Here is a 21741-nt window from a genome sequence, read left to right as displayed (position 1 = left end):
GATTTTGTGAAGGAGGAGGTTATGAAAATTTTCAAACAGTTCCATGAGATTGGAAGATTTGTTAGAAGTCTGAATGCTACCTTTTTAGTGTTGATTCCTGATAAATAGGGGGCTGAAGACTCGAAGAATTTTAGGTCAATTGGCTTGGTGGGAGGGTTATACAAATAGTTAGTTAAAGTGATGGCTAACAGATTAAAATGAGTATTAGCCAAGGTGATCTCAATGTCCAAAAATGCTTTTGTGGAAAGGCGGCAGATTATGAACGCAGTATTGATCACTAATGAGGCAATAGATTCCATTTTGAAAAGTAAAATATGGGCAATTATTTTCAAATTAGACATTGAGAAAGCCTATGACCATGTGGACTGGTAGTTTCTATTAGTGGTGATGGAGAAAATGGGGTTTGGGGGAATGTGGTGTAGTTGGATAAAGTGGTGTTTATCCATTGTTAGTTTTTCAGTCTTGGTGAACGGAAGCCCAACGGGTTTTTTCAAGAGCTCAAGGGGTTTAAGGTAAGGAGACCCCCTCTCACCTTATTTATTCGTAATAGTGATGGAGATTTTTAGCTGCTTGCTTAAAATAGTAGTTGTTGGAGGTTTTTTAACGCCTTGTATGGTTCGGAGAAGAAGGGGTGAAGGGGTCCAGATCTCACATTTATTGTTTGCTGGTGACACGTTGATTTTCTGTGAGGCTAAAGAGGATCAGTTGACATATTTGTGTTGGCTGTTAATGTGGTTTGAGGCTTTGTCAAGGTTAAAAGCCAATCTGGAAAAAAAAAATGAACTGATTCCAGTTGATAGAGTTGAGAATGTGGAAGAGTTGGCTGATGAGTTCGAATATAATGTGAGAAATTTGCCCTCCACCTATCTAGGAATGCCTCTGGGTGCTCTTTTTAAATCTATTGGTGCATGGGATGGAATAGAGAAAAGATTCTGAAAGAGATTGGCTTTGTGGAAGCGGCAGTACATCTCAAAATGGGGGAGGATTACCTTAATTCGGAGTACATTGTCCAATCTATCGATCTATTTTATGTTCATTTCCCAACTACCTAGGGCGGTTAGGATGAGACTAGAAAAGATACAAAGGCACTTTCTATGGGGTGGTGGGATTCTTGAGCAAAAATCACACTTAGTAAGGTGGCTGATTGTGTGTGAAGACAAAAGTAAAGGAGGATTGGGGGTTAAGAACCTTGGTTCTTTCAATAAGGCTCTCCTTGGCAAGTGGGCATGGTGCTTTGCAAATGAAAAAAAGACCCTTTGGAATCAAGTGATTAGAAGGAAATATGGGAAGAAAAGAGGAGGATGGAGATCTTGTGAGTCTAAAGAGGTCTATGGAGTTTGGTTTTGGAAAGCTACAATTAAGGTGGGAGAGCTAGTAACCCCTTTTTTTGGCTTTGAGGTGGGGAATGGTAAGAACGTGAGTTTTTGGAAAGATAAGTGGTGTGGAACCGTCCCTTTATGCGAGGCTTTCCCTTCATTATTTGCTATATCAACATCTAAAGAGGCTTGGGTAAATGAAGTTTGGACAGCCGAAGGGGAAAGGAGGGGAAGTTGGACTCCTAGTTTCAATAGGTCGTTTAATGATTGAGAGATGGAAGAAGTGGGAAGATTACTTTGTTGTTTGGATAGGAAGATGGTTAGGGTGGATGAGGAGGATAGGGTGAGATGGGTAGAATCAAAGGATGAGGTTTTTTCAGTAAAATTCTCTTGCTTCATTCCCTTCGAAGATTATTTGGATTTCTTGTGCACGACCCAAGATAAGTTTCTTTGCGTAGGAGACTTCATGGGAAAGAGACTTAACCTTGGACCGCTTGCAAAAAAGGGGTTAGGCTTTGGCTAATAGGTGCTTTCTGTGCCAAAAGTGTGGGAAGTCGATTGACCACCTCCTCTTTCATTGTGAAAGAACAAGGGAGGTGTAGACATTGCTCTTCTCTTTTTATGGAGTTTCTTGGGTTTTTCCGCATTCAGTAAAGGAAACCCTTTTAGGTTGAAGAGGTTCTTTTGTGGGCAGAAAAGGAAGGTGGCATGGCAACTAGGACCGTTATGCTTGTTTTGGGTTATTTGGAAGGCTAGGAATTCAATTGCTTTTGAGGACGGTGTATTGTCCATTCAAAAGATGAAAATTTCTTTTATATATTTACTTTGGTCGGAAACCAAATTATGGATAAAATATGGTCCTTCGACCTTAATAGATTTTATAAAATGGGTGTGTATGCGTTAAGGGAGAAGGTTTTTTGTGCTTTCCTTGTGTTTTGGGTCCTTTTGTAAGGGGGTGAGTTGTTCTATACTGTAACTTTGTGAGTCGCTTCTTTAGCGCCTCTTTGCTATACATATATTGCTTATTGATAAAAATAAAAATAAAAAAAATGTGTATGTGGCTTCCATTAATGTGGAAGGTATAACCCTTGACTAAATTCAAGATTATGAGATAACTAATGCATAAGTTTCTTAGGAAAATTTCTTGAAGGATGTTAAACAACATTTTGGACCTAGCATATATAAGGACATTGTCAAGAAACTAACCAAGTTGCAACAAAGTAGTAGTGTGAAGTAATATCAGTTAGATTTTGAGGCACTCATGATAAAATAAAAGGGGCTCACCAAGGAGTTTTTCATTAGTTGTTTCATCGATGGACTACAAAGTTTTCAAAGGCGTATCTCAGGTGCGCCTTGAAGAGCGCCTTAGGGCGAGGCGGGGCAAAAACGCCTTGACATGTAAATAATAAAACGCAACTCCTGAAATGCGTACGCCTTTTCCAGTGAGGCGTGTTTGAGGCGCACTTTGATCGCACCTTTTACGCTCCAAGAAGAAGGCGCACGTTTTGTAGAAGCTGATGTGGCCATGAACGGAAATTTAAAAAAAAAAAAAAAAAAAAAAAAAAAAACCTAACTAATCCCTAAAGCAAAACTCGAGTCCCGATTGAAGGCAAACAAAAATTGGGAGAAAAACTCCAAAAGGAAACCCTACTTGAAGCGGCGACGGAGTGTTCAACCTCAAGCGGCGACCAATCGCAGAGCTTCTTCTCCGGCGGTGATCCCTCTCGTTCATCTCCAGGTATGTCACGAACTCGTGATCTCCCTTTTTTCGTCTCCCATGCTTCCCCCTCTCGGCTTCATCTCTTCATTTCTCCATCTTCCATGGTAGTCGACAGACTCGACACAGAGGTCGGTCTCTCTCTTGGCAGTCGGTTGGTCTCCCTCTTCATCATTTTTTTTTTTTTTAATCAAATGCATTTTCATCCAATATATATGCATATAACTATATATATTTAAATCATTTGACCAAGCTTTCAGCCAATAATTTTGACCATGCTCTCAGTCTCAGCCAGTAAGTCGTTTCTCTCTTCATCCATTTTTATTTTCTAAATATTCCAGCAAATTGGCTGCTTAAAATTATTTTTTTATTTCTGGTTTAATTTTATTTTTCACCCAAATTTTCTTTATTTCATTATTAAATTCCAATTAAAATTTGTGTATAATTTTTAAATTCCTCTAAAAAAAATATTGGTTTTTTTAAAATTAAAACCAATTAAATTTTGTATTTTATTTTTAAATTCTTCTCAATTATATCTTGTTATTATTTTTTAGTCAATTATATTGTTATATAGAAATTTGAATATTATTATTGGTGTTTTTTTTTTTTAGAATGAGTTCCTCCAATTCGAAAAATTCAAGAAAAGATTTTGTGTGGAAGTATGTTATTGAAGTTGTCGGGAGCAATATTTAAGATGTAAATTTTGCAATCAAAGATGCATGAGATGGGTGAATAGACTCAAGCATCACTTAGCCGGAACTCATCATGGTATGAAACCATGCAACAAAGTTAGTGAAGATGCTAGATTGGAATGCAAAGAGGCATTAGCCAATTTTAAGGATTAAAAAACGAAAAGAAATGAATTGCTCCAAGAAATTGGTATGGGTCTAACTTCAATGCATAAGAGTGTCTTGTCTAAAACAATAGGGACATTAGGGAGTGGGAGTGGGAGTTGGAGTGTAAGTGGGAGTGGGGAACCTATTCCTAGGTGACCCATGGATAAATTTACCACTTCACAACCTAGACAAAGCACTTTGAATTCAAAGTGGAAGCAAGAAGAAAGGAATGAAGTATGTAGAAAAATTGGTAGGTTTATGTATTCAAAAGGTCTCCCATTCAACACTGTAAATGATCCTTATTTGTTTCCTATGATAGATGTTGTTGCAAATTTTAGGCCCGGGTTTAAGCCTCCATCTATGCATGAATTGAGGACATGGATTCTTAAAGAAGAGGTGAATGACCTAAGCATCATTATGGAAGATCACAAAAAAACTTGGAAACAATATGGATGTTCAATTATGTCAGTTGGTTAGACAGATGGAAAGAGTAAGTGTCTTATCAATTTTTTGGTGAATAATTCTACTGGCACTTGGTTTATGAAATCAATTGATGCTTCTAATACAATAAAAAATGGGGAATTGATGTTCAAATATCTTGATGAGGTGGTTGAAGAAATTGGAGAAGAGAATGTTGTGCAAGTCATCACTGATAATGCCTCTAATTATGTGAATGTTGGAATGAGGCTTATGGGCAAAATGAGAAAATTGTGGTGGACTCCTTGTGCTGCTCATTGTATTGATTTGATGTTGGAGGATATTGGAAAGCTAAATGTTCATGCTACTACACTTTCTCGAGCTAGGCAAGTAGTGAAGTTCATATATAGGCATACTTGGGTTCTTAGCTTGATAAGAACATTTACAAAAAATCATGAACTTCTTCGTCCAACAATTACACGATTTGCTACTACATTTCTTACTCTCCAAAGTCTTTATAAGCAAAAGCAAGCTCTTATAGCAATGTTCTTCTCAGAAAAATGGTGTTCAAGCACATGGGCTAAAAATGTAGAAGGTGTGAAAACTCGAAGTACAGTGTTATTTGATTCAAATTTTTGCCTCATGTTGCTTTTTGCATAAAAACCACTGTTCTATTAGTTAGTGTCTTGAGAGAGGTTGATTCAGAGGAAAGACCAGCCATGGGTTATATTTATGAGTTAATGGATTCAGTTAAGGAGAAGATTGCATTTAATTGTCAGGGTATGGAGAGAAAATATGGCCTAATTTGGAGAAAAATTGATGCAAGATGGACTCTGCAACTTCATCGACCTTTACATGCAATGGGTTATTATCTTAATCCTCAATTGCGGTATGGAGATAAGTTCTCTAATGTTGATGAGGTGAGGAAGGGATTATTTGAATGCACGGATAAGATGTTGGATTATCAAGAACGTTTAAAAGCTGACATTCAATTGGACTCATATGACCAAGCAATGGGTGAATTTGGGAGTCGTATTGCAATTGATTCTCGAACATTAAGAAGTTCTACAAGTTGGTGGATGCGTTTTAGGGGTTCAACACAGGAGTTACAAAAGTTTGCTATTCGAGTCCTTAGCCTTACTTGTAGTGCTTCGGGATGTGAAAGAAATTGGAACACATTTGAGTCGATAATACTTCTATTTTTGTAAATTTTATACATATATTTCTATTTCAATGTTAGAGAACCTTATTTCATTTTTAACACATAAATTTGTTTCTTTTATTATTTGTAGATCCATACAAAAAAAAAAAGAAATAGACTTGAACATCAAAGGTTGAATGCTCTAGTGTATGTAAGGTACAACACTAGATTGAGAGAGCAAAGTCTACAAAGAAAACAAAATGTTGATCCGATTTTGCTAGAGGAGATTGATTCGGATGATGAATGGATTGCGGAGAAAGAAGATCCCCTCCTTTCCCTTGATCTTTGTTGGCTTCAAGATAATGAGGTATTCAGTGTTGATGCTATTAGAGTTATGTCATCCAACTCCCAAGAGACTGGAGCATCATCGGATCACATGGTTTTTTCACATTCCTACAAAAGGAAACATAATGAAGTACCAAGTAAGTACTCAAAAATTGAAGTCATAAATTTGATTAAATTTAATAAAAAAACTTATAATATTTACACTTAATTAATTCTTTATGCTAGGTACAAGTGGAGGCAAAGACAAAGAGAATGAGTTGAATTTGACACCAATTGATGAAGATGAAGATTTACATGAAATGGGGATACATGATAGTGGACATTTTCCTACTATTGATACATTGGATGAGGATGATGATAACCTTGGAGATAAGGATTTAAGTTGAAACAATTGACTCTAGTTGTTATTTCATGACTTAGTTATGGATTTTTTGTAAAAGTTTAGAACTATTATTATGGTTGAATCTATTTTCTATTTCATGACTTAGTTATGGCTTTTTGTTAAAGTTTGAAACTATTAGTATAGTTGAATCTAGAATCTATTTTATGACTTTGTTATGGCTTTTTTGTGAATGTAGGGTACTAGTATGCTTTTTTTTTTTTTTTTTTTTTTATGATTCTAATGAATTGTTTTCATGTTTTTATTTATGCTATTTTATTTTATATATTTAAAAATATTAATTAATTATATAATGTAAGACTCAAAAAGCTTACGCCTCAACGCCTCGCATCACGAACACAAAAACTTCTCATCTTATGCTTTCGCCTTTAAAAACTTTGGTGGACTACAACTAGAAATCCGCAATGAAGTCTACGTGTTCAAACCAATAACCCTAATGCAAGTCATAGCTTTAGCATTGCTACAAGAGGAAACTAAGAACACGGTGCTCTAAAAGGCCTATAATCAAATGCAATAGAAACAACCCCTTCAACTAGCAAGTCATTCAAATCAAAGACACAAAATTCCTTACCCCCGATTTAAAGAATCGTGCATTCAGAGTTGAATGACAAATGTGTTAAGGGGTTATGCTATTATTGTGATGAAAATCACATGTTAGGCCATCAGTGTAAAAAGTGCCAAATATATTTGTTGGAAGAAGAGTAGGAAGCAAAAAAGCAAAAGACAAATGAGATCAAGGATCAACAATTTGATAGCAATGAAGATTTGGAAAAGCCACTAATTTTTGTCCATGCACTTTCAGGTTCATTGTCTTGTCAAACAATGCAAGTGAAAGAGTTCATCAAGAAAAGACTTATTACTATCCTAATTGACTCTGACAACTATTACCAAGAGTTAAAGAACCACAATGTCATAATGTGGGTGTTGAAAGGAAATTTAAAGAAACCCCAACATCGTGTGAAGCAACAAGTTAACATACATGGTTCTAAAAGATCCTTTAAGGTGAAGGGATTCAGTGTATCCAAGGTTTAAAATATCCAAATATATCTAATATCTATGAATACCAATACAAAATTTGGGAAGATGTATCCATCAACTAATATTTTTGAATATTTTACTAATATTTCACTGATTTTTTTTTTTTTTTTCGTGTTTGAACCAATATTTCTCCAATATTTCTAGATATTTTACTAATATTTCACCAATTTTTTTATTTTTTGATTATTAAATAAATTAATTATAATTATTTATTTTTATATTTGATTTAATTTATTACCAAAAATATAATAATATAATTTTCTTAATAGGTCTTTTTTTATATATAATCTATATATTTATTAAATATAATAAATATAAATATTAAAAAATATATGCATATATTATTATTTATTTTATATCATTGAATACATTTAAATTAAAATGAACGATAATTTTAATATTAAATATGTTTTAAAATTAGACATGTTATCATAATAATATTCTAAAATGATCTATAATGCAACTTAATAGTAAATATACACTTATAAAATTTATATTATATATATATATATATATATATATATATATATATATATATATATATCTATTTTTACTTCTTATATAATTTTTTTAGAGTTTGTCTTAATATTTTTAGAATTTTTATTAATTTTTACTTAATTGATATTTTGTGTCAAAATATTCATTCATAAATCTCTAATATATCCAATATATCCGTAAAATCAAAGTATTCATATATCCATTATTACCGATTTTTTTATCATTTGGTGTATCTTTGTCTCCAATCACATCGACAATCAATTGTTATCTTTTGCAAAACCAAGAAGCTTTCTTCGCAAAAACAATAAGTTTTCTACACAATATGGTATATCTTCTCGCCTCCAACATATCAACAATAATCTATTGTGTTCCGTGAAAACAAGATGCTTTCTCCTCAATTTTATAGCCTTTAAAGTTCTCACTATGTATTTATTAATGGATTTAATTATTTTTAAAAATAATTTGAAACTCAAAAAAATAGATTAATATATTATGATTTAATCACTATATTTTTTTAATATAAATATATTGTAAATCAAGTCATAATTAATAATTAAAATTGTTGAATGAATCTTTTAATTTTTAAGAATAATTTGAAATTCAAAATATTGATCTAATTAATTGTAAATTAAATCAAAACATTCTATAATATTATGTTCGTAATTGAGTAGTAAATGTGCACATGAAATGAAAAACTTGGTTTATTCAAATGTTAAAAAGGATAAATTTATTCGTTATTCATTTTAAATAAAATATTATTAATAATTTATTTTAAAATTATTCTTATTATTCATTTTTAACAAAAAAATAAATAAAAAGTTACTAAGATGTTAATATCCTTATCTTTGTAACATATGCTAAAATAATATATATTTTTTATAAAAAAAAAATATAATTCATCATTTTATTATAATATTATTATTCATGTTTTACTAAAAGCTATTTATTTTTAAATTTATTTGTAATTACAAAATTATTTTTATTTTTAATAAAACTTGAATTAAATCTGATTAATATTATATAAATTGAATTTATATTGTTTTTACAAAATCAAAACCAAAAAAAAAAAATTAAAAACAACTTATCCAAACAAGTATTATATTTTTTACTTTTAAAAACAACTTGTCAAACACTTTTATTTTTATAAAATACTAAAATATCGATTTTGATTCTTTTAACTAAATTTTTTTAAAAAAAAAACAAGCATTAGAAAATAGCCAAATGGGCCTTAAATCTTCCTTGACCTCCCTTTCTCCATTTTATGTCTTTCACCTCCTATGCACATCAATACTTCGATCATTTACACAGAATGACCCAACTCTGACAAAAACCTTCCCCAATATAAGCTACAAGGTTATTTTCTTTTCAAGCTGTTTGCACATAAATGATTATGGATGCCCATTAGCCATTTATACATGGAATAAAAATTACAATTTCAATACCATTTTACTTCTCTGCCTCTTATTTTGCCATCACTGAAGAGAGCGGCTGTACACCATTCTCTGAGTTTAACTAATGGTGATGATGCTGGTGAATGATCTTATTCTAGTGGATTGAAGGTGAGGAAGAACTGTTTAGATTCATTGACGGCGGTGTCCATGCATAAATCATTAGGCCCACCAGAAGGATAATAGCACCTGTCACAAAAGCTGGTGGAAGAGAAGATGCGACACCAAGATATGGAAGCGGCAGTGTGAACATGTACACAGCAATTGGCACTGCCATGGAAAAAAAAAACATTTGATATCAAAACACAATATGATAAACTTGATTAAGCAGTAAGCTAACAAAATGAAACCTTATGGATTTGCTCTCTTGGGGCTAATAGTCTGTCATACCATTATTATTAAGCATCTGTAAGTAGAAATAACCTTGACAATGAAAAATGATTGAATTAGACTACTTACAATATACACTCTTTGGTAAAACTAAGAAGTCCGTATTTCCGTCTCCAGAATATTGCCTGGATTGGAGGATTTCATGCTTGCACTCTTATGTATAAGGTGCTAGGTTATAACTTATATATAAGCAAATCAAGGATAGGTTTTAGGTGCTAGTAATTAGTAGGAGGGCTGAAGATGCCAAAAGGTTTGGTTAAGTACATTGAGTATTGAAACATGAACCTAAGATTCAAGTTGCTCTCTTGTGTTGTTCTAATTATGATTAGATATTCTTTCTAGCATTTTCCTATATATATGACACATTCTACCAACTTTTCTCGGATATCTTTGATTGCATTAATGTTTGAGTAACTTTGTCCAAGCTCTTACTTGTGAAGGTATGAAATTGCATTAATGTTTGAGTAACTTTGTCCAAGCTCTTACTAGTGAAGCGATGAAATTGTATTAATGTTTGAGTAACTTTATCCATGCTCCTACTTGTGAAGCTAAGAAAATTTCACTTGTTTTGGCACTACCTAATTCGATTCCACACTATTTTATGAAGAGAAAAAGTGTCAACTTTTTTAGTGTTAACATCTTCACATAAACATTAAGCGTAGAGAAAAATGAAAAAAAGTGAATGAGTTAGGAAGAGGAGAGGCATTGGAAGAGAGGATAAGGAGAAACAAAGATAACCATAACACACTTATAGAGGGGCATTGGGGATGGGGGAGAAGAAATGAATCTACACATAAATCCTGATGGAGAAGGTGTCCGCAAAAAAACCCTTATTATGTACAGTTAGCTTTGTCTAGGCCTTTACTGCTGAGTATAGTTCATAAACTAGAAAAAATTTAGCCTGGCTCCTTAAATACTCCATTACAAACAGGTAACGTTGGAGCTCATCATTCATATCTCTGTAATTCACTTGTTCTCTTTTTCAATCCTCATAAAGAACTAATAGAGAATCTTGGTAGCATGATTTAATCAGCTCAATATATTTGCACTAGCCAGGCCTTGAAGATGAAAAACAGAGATGATGAATCCAGATCACCTTCAGTAGAGTGGCTTGTGATTTTTAATCTAATAATGGCCCAAAATCCAAACTTTAGGTGGTTTAAGTTAGCATCAAATTGGATTACATCTAGCATTAGTTTGACTGTTTAAGGCTCAATTGAGTCAGTTGTCAGGTTGATAACCGGAGCACCCAATCTCACAAACCAACCAAATTGCATATTTACATGCATAACCTTGCTTGTTGAGAATCAAATCTCTGACTAGAGTCCTATTTTACACATTGGAGGAACATCTCCATGGCCAGTAAGCCAAAACATCGGGGTCCCATTTTATTCCAAGGCATGATTCTGTAGTGTAAGCGTATTTGTGTGTTGACAAGTCAGGGTTAAAATTCCCATTGCATTTCTCCTAGCTCAATCACTTCAAATCCTCCCTTGGACTCTAGTCATTTCCAAATGGTTTATGACTGAAGATTGCGAGAGCAGATGGTAAGTGTTTTTGAGGTGATGTATGATGTCAAACATTGGTCAACCAAGTTTTCATCCTTCATCCTTTGGTTGAAAAATGGAGTTGAAGCTTAAGAGTGTCAAAATTTGTGTTTAAAAAATTTGGATCGATTTTTTATCGATCAAACTGAGGGATGACAGTTTATGTTGTACCCAGATTTTTTCAATCTTGTCTAATCGATCAGAATTTGATCATATATGAGAATTTTCATTTTTTTTTCCAAATGAATCTTAGACATTTGATGGGTTTTGAAACTCTAGTATAGAACCCCATTTCCAGATGAGGGAAACACAACTGTGAGAGCTAGGTGGCTTCCCTTGAGCTTTAAGTTCCTAGCCTATTTTGGGGGTGTTTGGTTTGAAAGAAATTTTTTTGGGTTTTGGACTGAAAATCATCTTTTAAGTGAGTAAATATCTTTTAAAATGAGTTGATTCAGTGTGGATTTCATCCCTAATCTCATAATCATCATATTTTGGGTAAAACTCAAATGTTTTCTTGTGTGGATTCAAGAAGAGGCTGAGATCAAGCTCGGGGTGGACTCCAAGTATGCTATGGAAGAAGAAAGTGGGTAGCTAAGGTTTGAAGATTCTAGGCAAGTGATCCGAAAGACAATAGAAAGCTTGGACTGGGTAAATTGTTGTACTCAGTTAATTTTTTTCATAGTGGATGTTTTGATTGCTAGAGGCCCATGGCTTTTTTATCTCTTCAGAGGTTTTCCACGTTAAAATTTTAGCGTCAATGTCTCTATAAATCTATCTCATCTTTTGATTAGTTTATATTAGTTTATGCAATTTTCATTAACTTATTCTATTGAGTGATTGAGATTATGAGATGAAATTGAATCATTTAAGCTTTGAAACAAAACGAAATATTTTTGTTTTGGTGTTGATGTAAGTGGACAAGTGAAAATATGAATTTGAGTTGATGAAATGTTTTATATATCTTGGTTGGGGAGTGTTGACTCATTTGCATGTGAATTGCATTGACTATTTTGTTGGGAGAGTGTTGGTGTATCCATTATTGTTTGTGCTTTGCTTTCTTGTTGGTAGGATTGAAAAAGAAGATCAAAACAATTGAAAAATCAAGGGGGTGTTTAGCGTTTATTAGGTACCATCTCAAATTGTTTTTAGAACAATTCACCGTGCACGCCCCCCCCCCCCCCCCCCCCCCCCCCAAGGTGTTATACAATAGTTAAGATTCATCTTCATGTAGGATTATTGACTTTCACATGGAGGTTGCAGCAAAAACACACATAGCATACATCACATACCTGAAAAAGTGGATGCAAGGCAAGATACCACAGCGGAAGATATCTTGAGGAGATGCAGCAGTGATATGTTGAAGCCCATGTTGACTACAACAAAGAGCAATGGCAGTAGCGGTGCACCATCACATCCTGCAGCCAGACAAAGCCTAGAGTAATTAAATCGTTCACTCCCTATCACTACAGCATAAAGGTTACAAGAATAAAAAACAGCATGATATATTTGGAAAGCAGCACATGTTTGGATACATTTCCTATTTTTTGTTTGTAAAAATAGAAAGTCTCATACAAATGTAAAAATTCTTATAAAAAAAGATGGTACATACCTTGTGTACTTAAAAACACTTTTAAAATATTTTAAAATTTAAATAAAAAATTTTTACTTCCTCAAATAAGAGTTTTTAAGAATACAAGGTAAATTATTTTTGCTTTTTCTATTAGAGTTCTTATATTTTGCCTAGAATTTCTATTTTTAAAAATGAAAATAGAAGTGTATCCAAAAGCCACCTGTGCAACCAAATTGATACTAAGTTACAGTCAAATATCTTTTTATTCAAAGCCAATGCGGGAGTGAGTCTAATAAAAAAGCTTTTAGCTTAAAGTGCTTTTATCATATTTCTATCAAAAATGCTTTTATGAAGAATTAATTTATGATCAGCTGTAAACCAAAATTTTCACAATGTTTTTAGTTATGTGTTATATACAAAAAAAAAAAAAAAAATTGGAAGAACCACCAGCCAAATGCTAGTCCAAGATTACTTAGATTTTGAAACTTTGCCAAATGCCTAATTTTTGTAAAAAAGTGCTTTCAAGTATTAGGATACTCTTTTAACCTCTAAAAATCACTCCTTAAAGGACTCTTAATCTATATACAAAGTGCCAAAACCTCCTCAAAACATTTGACCATTTTCTTAGCTTTTACCATTTTGTTGGAAGATCTAAATCAACTACCATAGCTACCAATGGCCAATCCACCTCCAAATCTTAATCTGAATATCATCAAATTCTAAACCATTAGTGTCTCTATCTTAAAATTTCTCTATCCTTGTATGCCATATTTCTTCCCCATATTATTTCTGTAAGTCCCTTGCCTTAACTGTAAATATCGATTTGAATATTTTGTTAGAAAGCATTAATTTAAATTTCAGACATTAGTGATTCAAGTAACCAAGCCATAAGTTTACTTGTATTGTTCAATTTCATGTAACTATGTATTATATTCAAGTCATATGAACAGCAATAATGTTCATTCCTTCAAACTTTTTCATAAATCACTCTTCAATCTATTTATCATTCTCTGTATCAATAGACTCCTATCTAGGTTTATTTTAAATCCACTCCTAAATTTTGAATCTCTCTCCTCAATATTTTCTGCATTGAAACTAAATATTAGTCACATGCCCCTAAGAAGGGGAAAGTAGAATTTTGTCTCTCATGACTTTCTTGAATGAAGTCTAAAAAAGTTCATATATTTATAAAATTTTATTTATTGATTAAACATTTTGAATTTAAATATAAATGGACATATGAAAAATTTTAAGACAAGGTTGAGTTTTGGTACTTTTTGACCTTTGTCACAAAGAGAACTAAAAAAAAAACTGTCTTTTGTTTATTCTTCTAGATCAGATTGGTGTTTCATCCCTCCCCTTGAGACTGTCATACAGAATTTAGGCAATCCAATCTAATTGGGTATTCTGCATGACAAACAAAACTGACTGTAACAGGAGCATTATCATAGATTAGAAGTGTATGGTATACAGGATTATTTCATAAATTAGAAGTGTATGTGCCTCGTATGGAAGTGTCAATCATTTTATTCTATCACATGATACAATACACTTTACTAGAAACAATATATTCAGAGTCACTCAAATTTCTCTACTAGTACCACTTTAGGATGAAAATGAAGTCACTAGGGTTTTTCTTTTGCATTTAATATTGTTGTCCTCCATTGATTCTTTTCTGTGCCTTCTAAAAAAAATGAGGAGTCTCTCCACAAAATGCTCCAACCTGATATTTTCTCTATCTTATCTTACATAATAAGGGAATAGTTATATGTCAATATTTGACAAGCTGAATCCAGACGGAGACTATAGCATTCTGAGTATTTAAGGCTACCTTTTTAAGACTTTGAGAGATTTAAACTGAGAGAGTTTTCACAAGGGAGCTTATTCTGAATGAAAATGGAATTCTATTCGTTTTTCTTCTGTTTCTCAGTTACATAACCTAACAAGAATTGACTTTTAACCTAACCATCAAGAGTTCTAATTTATCTATAAATTATATATACAGCTCTCAGTCATTGAATTCTTAAACAACCTTCTTGGAAACTAAATAGCGATGTTTACTAATTAAAGATTTTGTGAATTACTTACCAACAGGGACTTTGGCATGGATGACAAATTTTGAGGTCATTGGAATTTGTGTGGTCTGTTGGTGCATGCTAGTGTATGCTATGCAGTAAGACAAAATATATGATTGTAAACATAGAGCTATATGGTCATTGCAATAGTAGGAAACCATGATCTTGTGCGATTATGTATTATATCCATACTAATAAATCAGTGGAAGGCATTGTCATGTTTTGATACCTATATCATATATCAGGGGCAAAAATCTTTTGACACTTACTTTTTGTTGAAAATGATCAAAAGTCCCGCCCCCATATTATTTTAGTACGTTCACCTATCCTCTAAAAGGAAAAATTCGTGGATCCACCCCTGCCTTGTCTGTGGAGGAACCTTCCACAGACCGCCTATACAAGTTATCTGGCACTTCAATGGCACTGCCCATTATTGCAGTATGAACGTCAACACCACCAATTTCAAAAGGGATATAAAAATATTATGATTTCTTAAATACATCATTACAAGCACTCAGACCTAATCTTCTAATATCCAAACTAATACCTATTGTCCTTTTTTAGGCTAATCACTTTTAAAGACTTTTAATATAATCCTCACTCATGCCATTCATACCAGGATTCTGATAAAATATTAATAAGTTTTATATCAGGCATAAAAACACACTCATTATGGGATGCATTATTGCTACAACTGAGGAATGCTTCTTTATAAATCCTAATAACTGTATAATGCATAAGCATGGTGAGGACCTCAAATTTGATGTACACATCTAAACATAGATTTCCACATGTTTATACAGAAACAAACATGTGAATGTGGATGCGTGTGCATGTAGATGCAGGGATGTGTATGCAGGTGTTTGTTTATGTGTGCATGTGTATGCCTGCACACATGTGTCCATGTGCATGTGAGTGCAGGCGTGTGCGTACTGGCATTTGCATGCACATGTGCATGTCTGCAAATGTCTTTCTTGCTCACTCTGAGGATGTACAAAAAGGAAATGATTATGAATAAACTATAGCTCACCACTGGACAAAGAACCGATGTTCAGAAAGCAGGCTGCACCATCTTTAAGGTAGTTTGGCAGATGACTAAATGGAACACCCCATAACTTTGATAAGAAGGGCAGGAGAAGGCATATGAACAATGCCTACACAAAACAGAAATACAAACACTCAAAATTTTTTATTCAGGTTTGCAATAGGCAACAACGTAAATTGTAAACTACAGCTAAGATAAACAAAAGAGTCTAAAACATTAACTCACTGCAAAGAACTTACTTGGAAAGCAGATCCATAGGAATTTACAACAAATAGATCCACTGAACCTCCCTGCAATGTAATCACCAAATTTCTAAATATAGAGGGGATAAAAAATCAGCAAATTTGACTGTCCAACTTCAACAAAGTGCAAGCAAGCCATGTTATTTCATCTAGGTTACACATGTTCAGCATTGGTGTGTATCTAGGACCCAGACAGTAAGCATGTTGAACACCATATTTTGTTGTATCTGCCAAAGCCAAAGGTATGCACTCATCATAAAATCCATGCAACATAGCATACAAGAAATATAGTTGGAAGCTTGACTATGGATATACAAATCAAATTCCAATAAAGCAGTAAAATTCAGCCTTTTGTATTAATGTGAGATCAACTCTAGATCTAAATTTGTCATTGTCATATTGATAGTAATCTCGTCTCCTCATGACCCCCTTTTCCCATCTAAGTCCAATTTAAAGTACGTAAACTGTGACTTCAAAAAGCAGCAAACATTGAATTATTGTTATTATTTTTTATTTATGCTTATACTTATTTATATATTTGTTCTTTGTAGTGTCCAAGAGGCCAAAAACATAGTTTTGCAGAACTTTTATTTTGTCAGAAGAAGTGGGGAGAAAAAACTTAATCGTGAGACTAGAATAGATATATACTAACAGTCGGCCAGCATATGTACCTTTAATTGCTCAGCGGCCTTCAAGAAAATTCTCTCCTACAAATGATAGATATGTTTCCTGTTAGAAACCAGTAATACTGTAATACAAACTTAAAACAGGGGATTCCGTTTCAGAATGCTAGCAACCTTCAAGACTGTATCAGCCGCTTGAAACAAAAAAGAAACTATCATCAAAAGACTCCAAAATATGCCAGCTCCCTTCAACGAAGCACCAGCACTAGATCCACTGCAAAATTAAACATAGACATGCAATTCAAGATTTATTTTCATATAGATGAACAACCATAATAGTTTTCTTACATACAAATAAATTTTTGCTGGCACTGTATTAAACATGTCAATAAGAGGAGAAAATGTATCATTTGTTTTTACTTGATTTTTTGCAGTATGCAACTGTTATTTCCTGAAACGATTATATGTACTCAAATTATGATAGAAATCAATTATGCATCGATAATTATTAAATAGTACAATGCAGGATTGATCTTCAAGGTTGCAGACTAACAACTAGAAAGCTTAATTAAGGTGGTCTTGAAATCCAGTTTGGATCAACTTGAATCTCATTATTTATTGAGTAGTTGTCCAACTGGGGAAGATAAATTACTGCTGCAGTTAATGATATGGCAGGAGAAAGGGGGCAGTCATCTTGCTCAACAGTTACTTTAACAAGTTGGAGTCAATTCAATCCAAGAACTGATTGAGTTTGATTTCTAGACTTCCTTTGAATTTGTGGAGGATGATTGAGTTAATGCCTATTATAAATAAATGATAACAACAACAAAAATAATAATTAAAAAAGATAACATCAGTATGTGCTAATTTTCTTATCAATGCGTTGAAAGAGGATAACAAAATCACCAGTTAATAATGTCAGATTTCAATAAGAAGCATTGTTGATTTTAGTTTACAAGATTAGGATCAAAATCCAGGAAGAAACAACACTTGGCAATGCATTTAATAATCTTTCAGCGTCCTAGCTAAAATTTAATCGCCAGAAAATGAATCCCTTAAGCACCACATCCTCAGGCTTCATGATCATTAAAGAAACAGAGTTTCTGGAAATGTAATTCAAAGATGAGTTTAAACAATGCAGCTTACCTTGCTACAGTTATTATTACACCAATAGCCACAAGAAAACATCCAAGTAATTGGTTGACTTTGTATCTCCTACCAAGAAAAATAGCTGATAGGAGAAGTTGCCAGACAAGAAAGCTCTGAAAAGGAAGTAAGAGGACAGGATTAACTCTCCAATTCCATATTACAATTACATCAACGATTTCTCTTCTCTATTTTAATTTTCTTAAAGGTTTGGGTCAACTAAATGGGTCATGGTTTCGACTAGTGAACTGATAGCTTAGGGAACAAAACTAGAGCAGTAACAGAAGAGGGCTTTTGCAGAATAAGATTCACAAATGTTATTTTACCTGAGATAAAATTGGAATTGATGCTCCAGAAAGAATTGCTGGTCCAAGGAAGAGGCAAGTGAACAACAAATAGAATACATGAGTATTTTGTTAGATCATATGCAGAACAAGTCATAAAGGAACATAGTGAAATACTAGTAAATCACTCTAGGCAATGCCAAGAAATGAAATGCTATGCTCTAAGTTAAGATATATATTTGAATCTTTGATGCATCTGGAGCAATGGAAATCTGTGATCCAACATTTATTTAAACAAAGAAAAGCTAAAAGTAAAACAACATATTCAAAACCATTTCAAATTGTATCACAAGCCTATGTAGAGACTAGATTCAGCAATAAGTTAGTGTTTAACTCAATAAATGACAGACCATGAATTTGTATTTTCTAATATGCAGCATGCAATGTACATGGACAAACAGAAGCTTCAGTTTAGGTATACATGAAAAGCCAGAATCAAATAAAAATTTAATTTATAATTTGAAATAAGGGAATAATAATATGAAATACTGTTCCGCTCTTATTTTAGTAGTCTTTTCACCAAGATGCAAACCCCCAGAAGTTGGAAAACAAAATTCGACAGAATGATAAACCCTAACCTAAGACTGGTCAAACACAAAAAGAACAAATTTGTTGATCAGATGTAACAAGCAATTGATATAACATAATAAAATCTGCTTCCACAAAGGAAGATTCTAGTTTTATTATCTATCTCACCACCTTTGTTTTATAACCTGACATGGTAGTACATGGCATCATCAAATTATTGCATGGTGCTACCACATCAGCAACCCAAATTCATATTCTGCTTTTATGGCCACTTCAGGTCAGATGATAAAGAATTGTGTTTAAAAAGATGGCAAAGCCAAGTTTCTTTTCCTCTGGAAAACAATGGGCCTGAGAAGCAAATGCAATGGTAAGTGATCACAGAACAATGAGAATTGCATTACCTCCAGCTGCCATTCCAGTAGCAGCACCAAGAGCCTCTAAAAGGCCCACAGCAACATAGGGAGTCTTTGGCAAGGAAAGCATCTCATCTGTAACAATTCCAGCATTGTAACGCAGAGACAAGATAGAGAAGTACACAAGTACATATCTGTAAAACACGAATTAAAAAAGAAAAAATAAATAAATGGAATTAGCTTGAAGCCACTATTCAGATTGAATGCTGTACTTCTCAGTGTTCACCAACATGTTTGAACCTAGCCTGTTAACTGATTGTTGCACACTAGCTACACTTTCACCACCCCTTTTAAACTGTCAATTGAATTCACAAATTTGACATATCACCATAAATTTGTAACATGTAACCTTTTCTTTTATTTTATTATTATTATTTTTTTGGTTTATCAAGCTCTTGGACAAAAGGCTAGAACCCAGGTCTTCGTTTAGATAAAGACCTTCGTATGTCTCTTTGTATCAAAATATATGTGAAAAATCCTAGGGGTGTTTACCATATTTTAAAAAGTTTAAATAGGTGTAATTTGAGAAACTTGAGGGGGGGTTTGGCAATTTAGGTGAATATTGAAAAGGACGTAAAAAGCACAGGGATGCTCCTGAACCACACAGAAAAAGTAACAGAGAAAGTATTCTAGGAGCACGTGCCCACTGAAACGTCCACTTGCCCCATGAGACTCTTGATGAAAAAGACCTGCGGGTGATTCAATCATTACTAGACCAGCGTGTTAGACTGTCACACTGTAACTTTAAAAAGCCACCTTTCCTCTACGGTCTTTGTTCAACTTGGACCCACCAATCACTAAGCACATTCGCTGCGTCCTTCACTTCTCTTTCTTTTTTCTCTTTAAAAAATTCGTGCTTTCCACCCTTTTTCGTAGCATAGAGGAGGAGGGAGCACAATGTCTTTCACCACCATAATAATACATAATCTTCTAGAATGAATAAAAAAAAAACTTTAAAAGAGAAAGAAAAAGAGAATCTCTGCAGGAAAAGTTTAGAATAATAAGAGTTCATTTAACTGGACTCAGTTTTTTAAATCAATTTTTTATTTGTTCATATACTATATTAGAGAGTTGATAAACATACGATCAAAGTCCGAGCCACTTACAAACAACAAGACCAGAAAATGAGATGCTCAACCCACAAGAGAAATCCTAGAGATAATTCAGGTCACCCTTAACTCATCAACTCATTTAAAATAAATTAAAAATAGAAATAACCTTCCAAAAAAAAAAATCAATTAACTTGAATGTGATTGATGGGCTGAATAGCATTCCACACCAACCCATTTGGGTAATGAAGTGAATTCATGTTGATCAGCAAGGAAAGTGACTTCAAGTTGTACAAGCAATCTATATATAATCATTAATAAAAAGCTCCTGCTACAGTAATGAAAGACTTTTCTTTTGTTGTAAATAGTTTTTGTCGAAAGGGCACGCCCTTAGTGATTCTGTTATATGGACCTTTTAAAGACCCATCACTTTAAACCCAGCTCAATTCGTCTGTATCCTTATATCTTAATTCTATCGGTTTCTATTCTCATCGAATAGTATAGATTCCATCATACGTTGAGATGGGGAATTCGATGGGTGCCCCTTTTGATACCTTACCGTTTTGTCGATAAATTTTCTCAGAGTTAAGATGCAGTTACAGTCTGAAAACAAGGGAAGAAAACATGTGAGTGGCTGAAAGGGACCACTTTTGAATTGCATTAAAACGGATGGGCATTCTGCTGAAAAAGAGCGGGTAGTTAGTAGAGGCGGGAATAAAATAACAGACGAGGTAGTGATTCGGGCGCCCCATGTTTTCATTCATGGGGCACTCATTCAATGAAAAGACGATAGCGTCCCTTGCTAAAACTTGGCTCTGTGCGTGCAGCCAAATTTGAACCCAACAAAAGTTCGAAAAATAGAATGAAATGCTTAAAACATGTTCGTTCATCCCCAATTTGGATTTGACACCAAAAAAAAATCACTGAAATAACCTAAAATGATAGTTGTTTGAATCTTTGGAAGAAATAATTCATAGAATATGAAGAGGAATCAGTAATGTAATGGAAAAGGGAAAACAAAGAGAGAAGTACCCGACAGTGGCAAGCTGAGCGAGGAAGAATGGGTAATGTTTGAGAGGAACCAAGGCCAGCTTGTACAGCACTCGATTCCCTACTCCCAGCACCACCGTAAACGCCGCCGCGATAACCACTTTCATCCTCCGATCACCCTCACAACCGCCACCAGCGCAGCCAACATCCTCCTTTTCCTCCACCACCACCAAATCGCCCCTCCGCCGATCCTCCGACCCGTACGACCACTTCTCCACCCTCTCCTCACCTCCCCCATCCGATCTCACCCGCACTCCTCCTCTTCCCACAGCCTCCGCCTCCGCCACCACCAGCCGCCTCCCCCTCAAAACGATCCCCTTCCGCCTGTTCATTCCAACTCCACAAAGCCTCGAAATCTCGCTGGCTCCCAGAACCTGCCTGGCAACCATTGGAACACGAACGCCGGCGGTTAGCCGGCGGCAAGAGGCAGACATACTGATTTAAATGGATGTAGGATGAACAAGAGAGCTTGTGGAGAATGGAGAACGAGAAAAAGAGAGAATTCTGCTTGCAGGTCTCGTGAGTCGTGAGTCGCAAATCTTCCAATTTTATAAAGCGTGAGG

General features: G+C 34.1%; 1 protein-coding gene across 1 annotated transcript; it reads right to left on the bottom strand.

The window, feature by feature from the left end:
• Positions 1–9007: 9007 nt before the first annotated feature.
• Positions 9008–21726, bottom strand: LOC117916631 (protein CLT1, chloroplastic). The gene is made up of 10 exons (XM_034832758.1): positions 21161–21726; positions 19068–19213; positions 18121–18158; positions 17795–17910; positions 16823–16922; positions 16697–16732; positions 16023–16073; positions 15769–15892; positions 12383–12508; positions 9008–9426 (listed from the first exon to the last, which is right to left on the bottom strand). Exons 1-10 carry the CDS (start codon positions 21610–21612, stop codon positions 9254–9256), a joined length of 1362 nt encoding a protein of 453 aa, XP_034688649.1. The 5' UTR covers positions 21613–21726; the 3' UTR covers positions 9008–9253.
• Between the last annotated feature and the right edge of the window lie 15 nt (positions 21727–21741).

The sequence above is a fragment of the Vitis riparia genome, chromosome 6 (assembly GCF_004353265.1).
Source record: "Vitis riparia cultivar Riparia Gloire de Montpellier isolate 1030 chromosome 6, EGFV_Vit.rip_1.0, whole genome shotgun sequence".
Lineage (NCBI taxonomy): Eukaryota > Viridiplantae > Streptophyta > Magnoliopsida > Vitales > Vitaceae > Vitis > Vitis riparia.
This window is presented reverse-complemented; position numbering and strand designations above follow the sequence as displayed.

Bases quoted from the DNA above. Each gene is read 5' to 3' on its own strand.
- LOC117916631 (XM_034832758.1), bottom strand. From the start codon at position 21,612: ATGTCTGCCTCTTGCCGCCGGCTAACCGCCGGCGTTCGTGTTCCAATG. The intron at 18,159-19,067 runs GTAATGCAATTC...TCCTTGGACCAG, and splicing joins TACTGGAATGGCAGCTGGAG to CAATTCTTTCTGGAGCATCA. The intron at 16,074-16,696 runs GTACATATGCTG...ATTACATTGCAG, and splicing joins AGGCCGCTGAGCAATTAAAG to GGAGGTTCAGTGGATCTATT.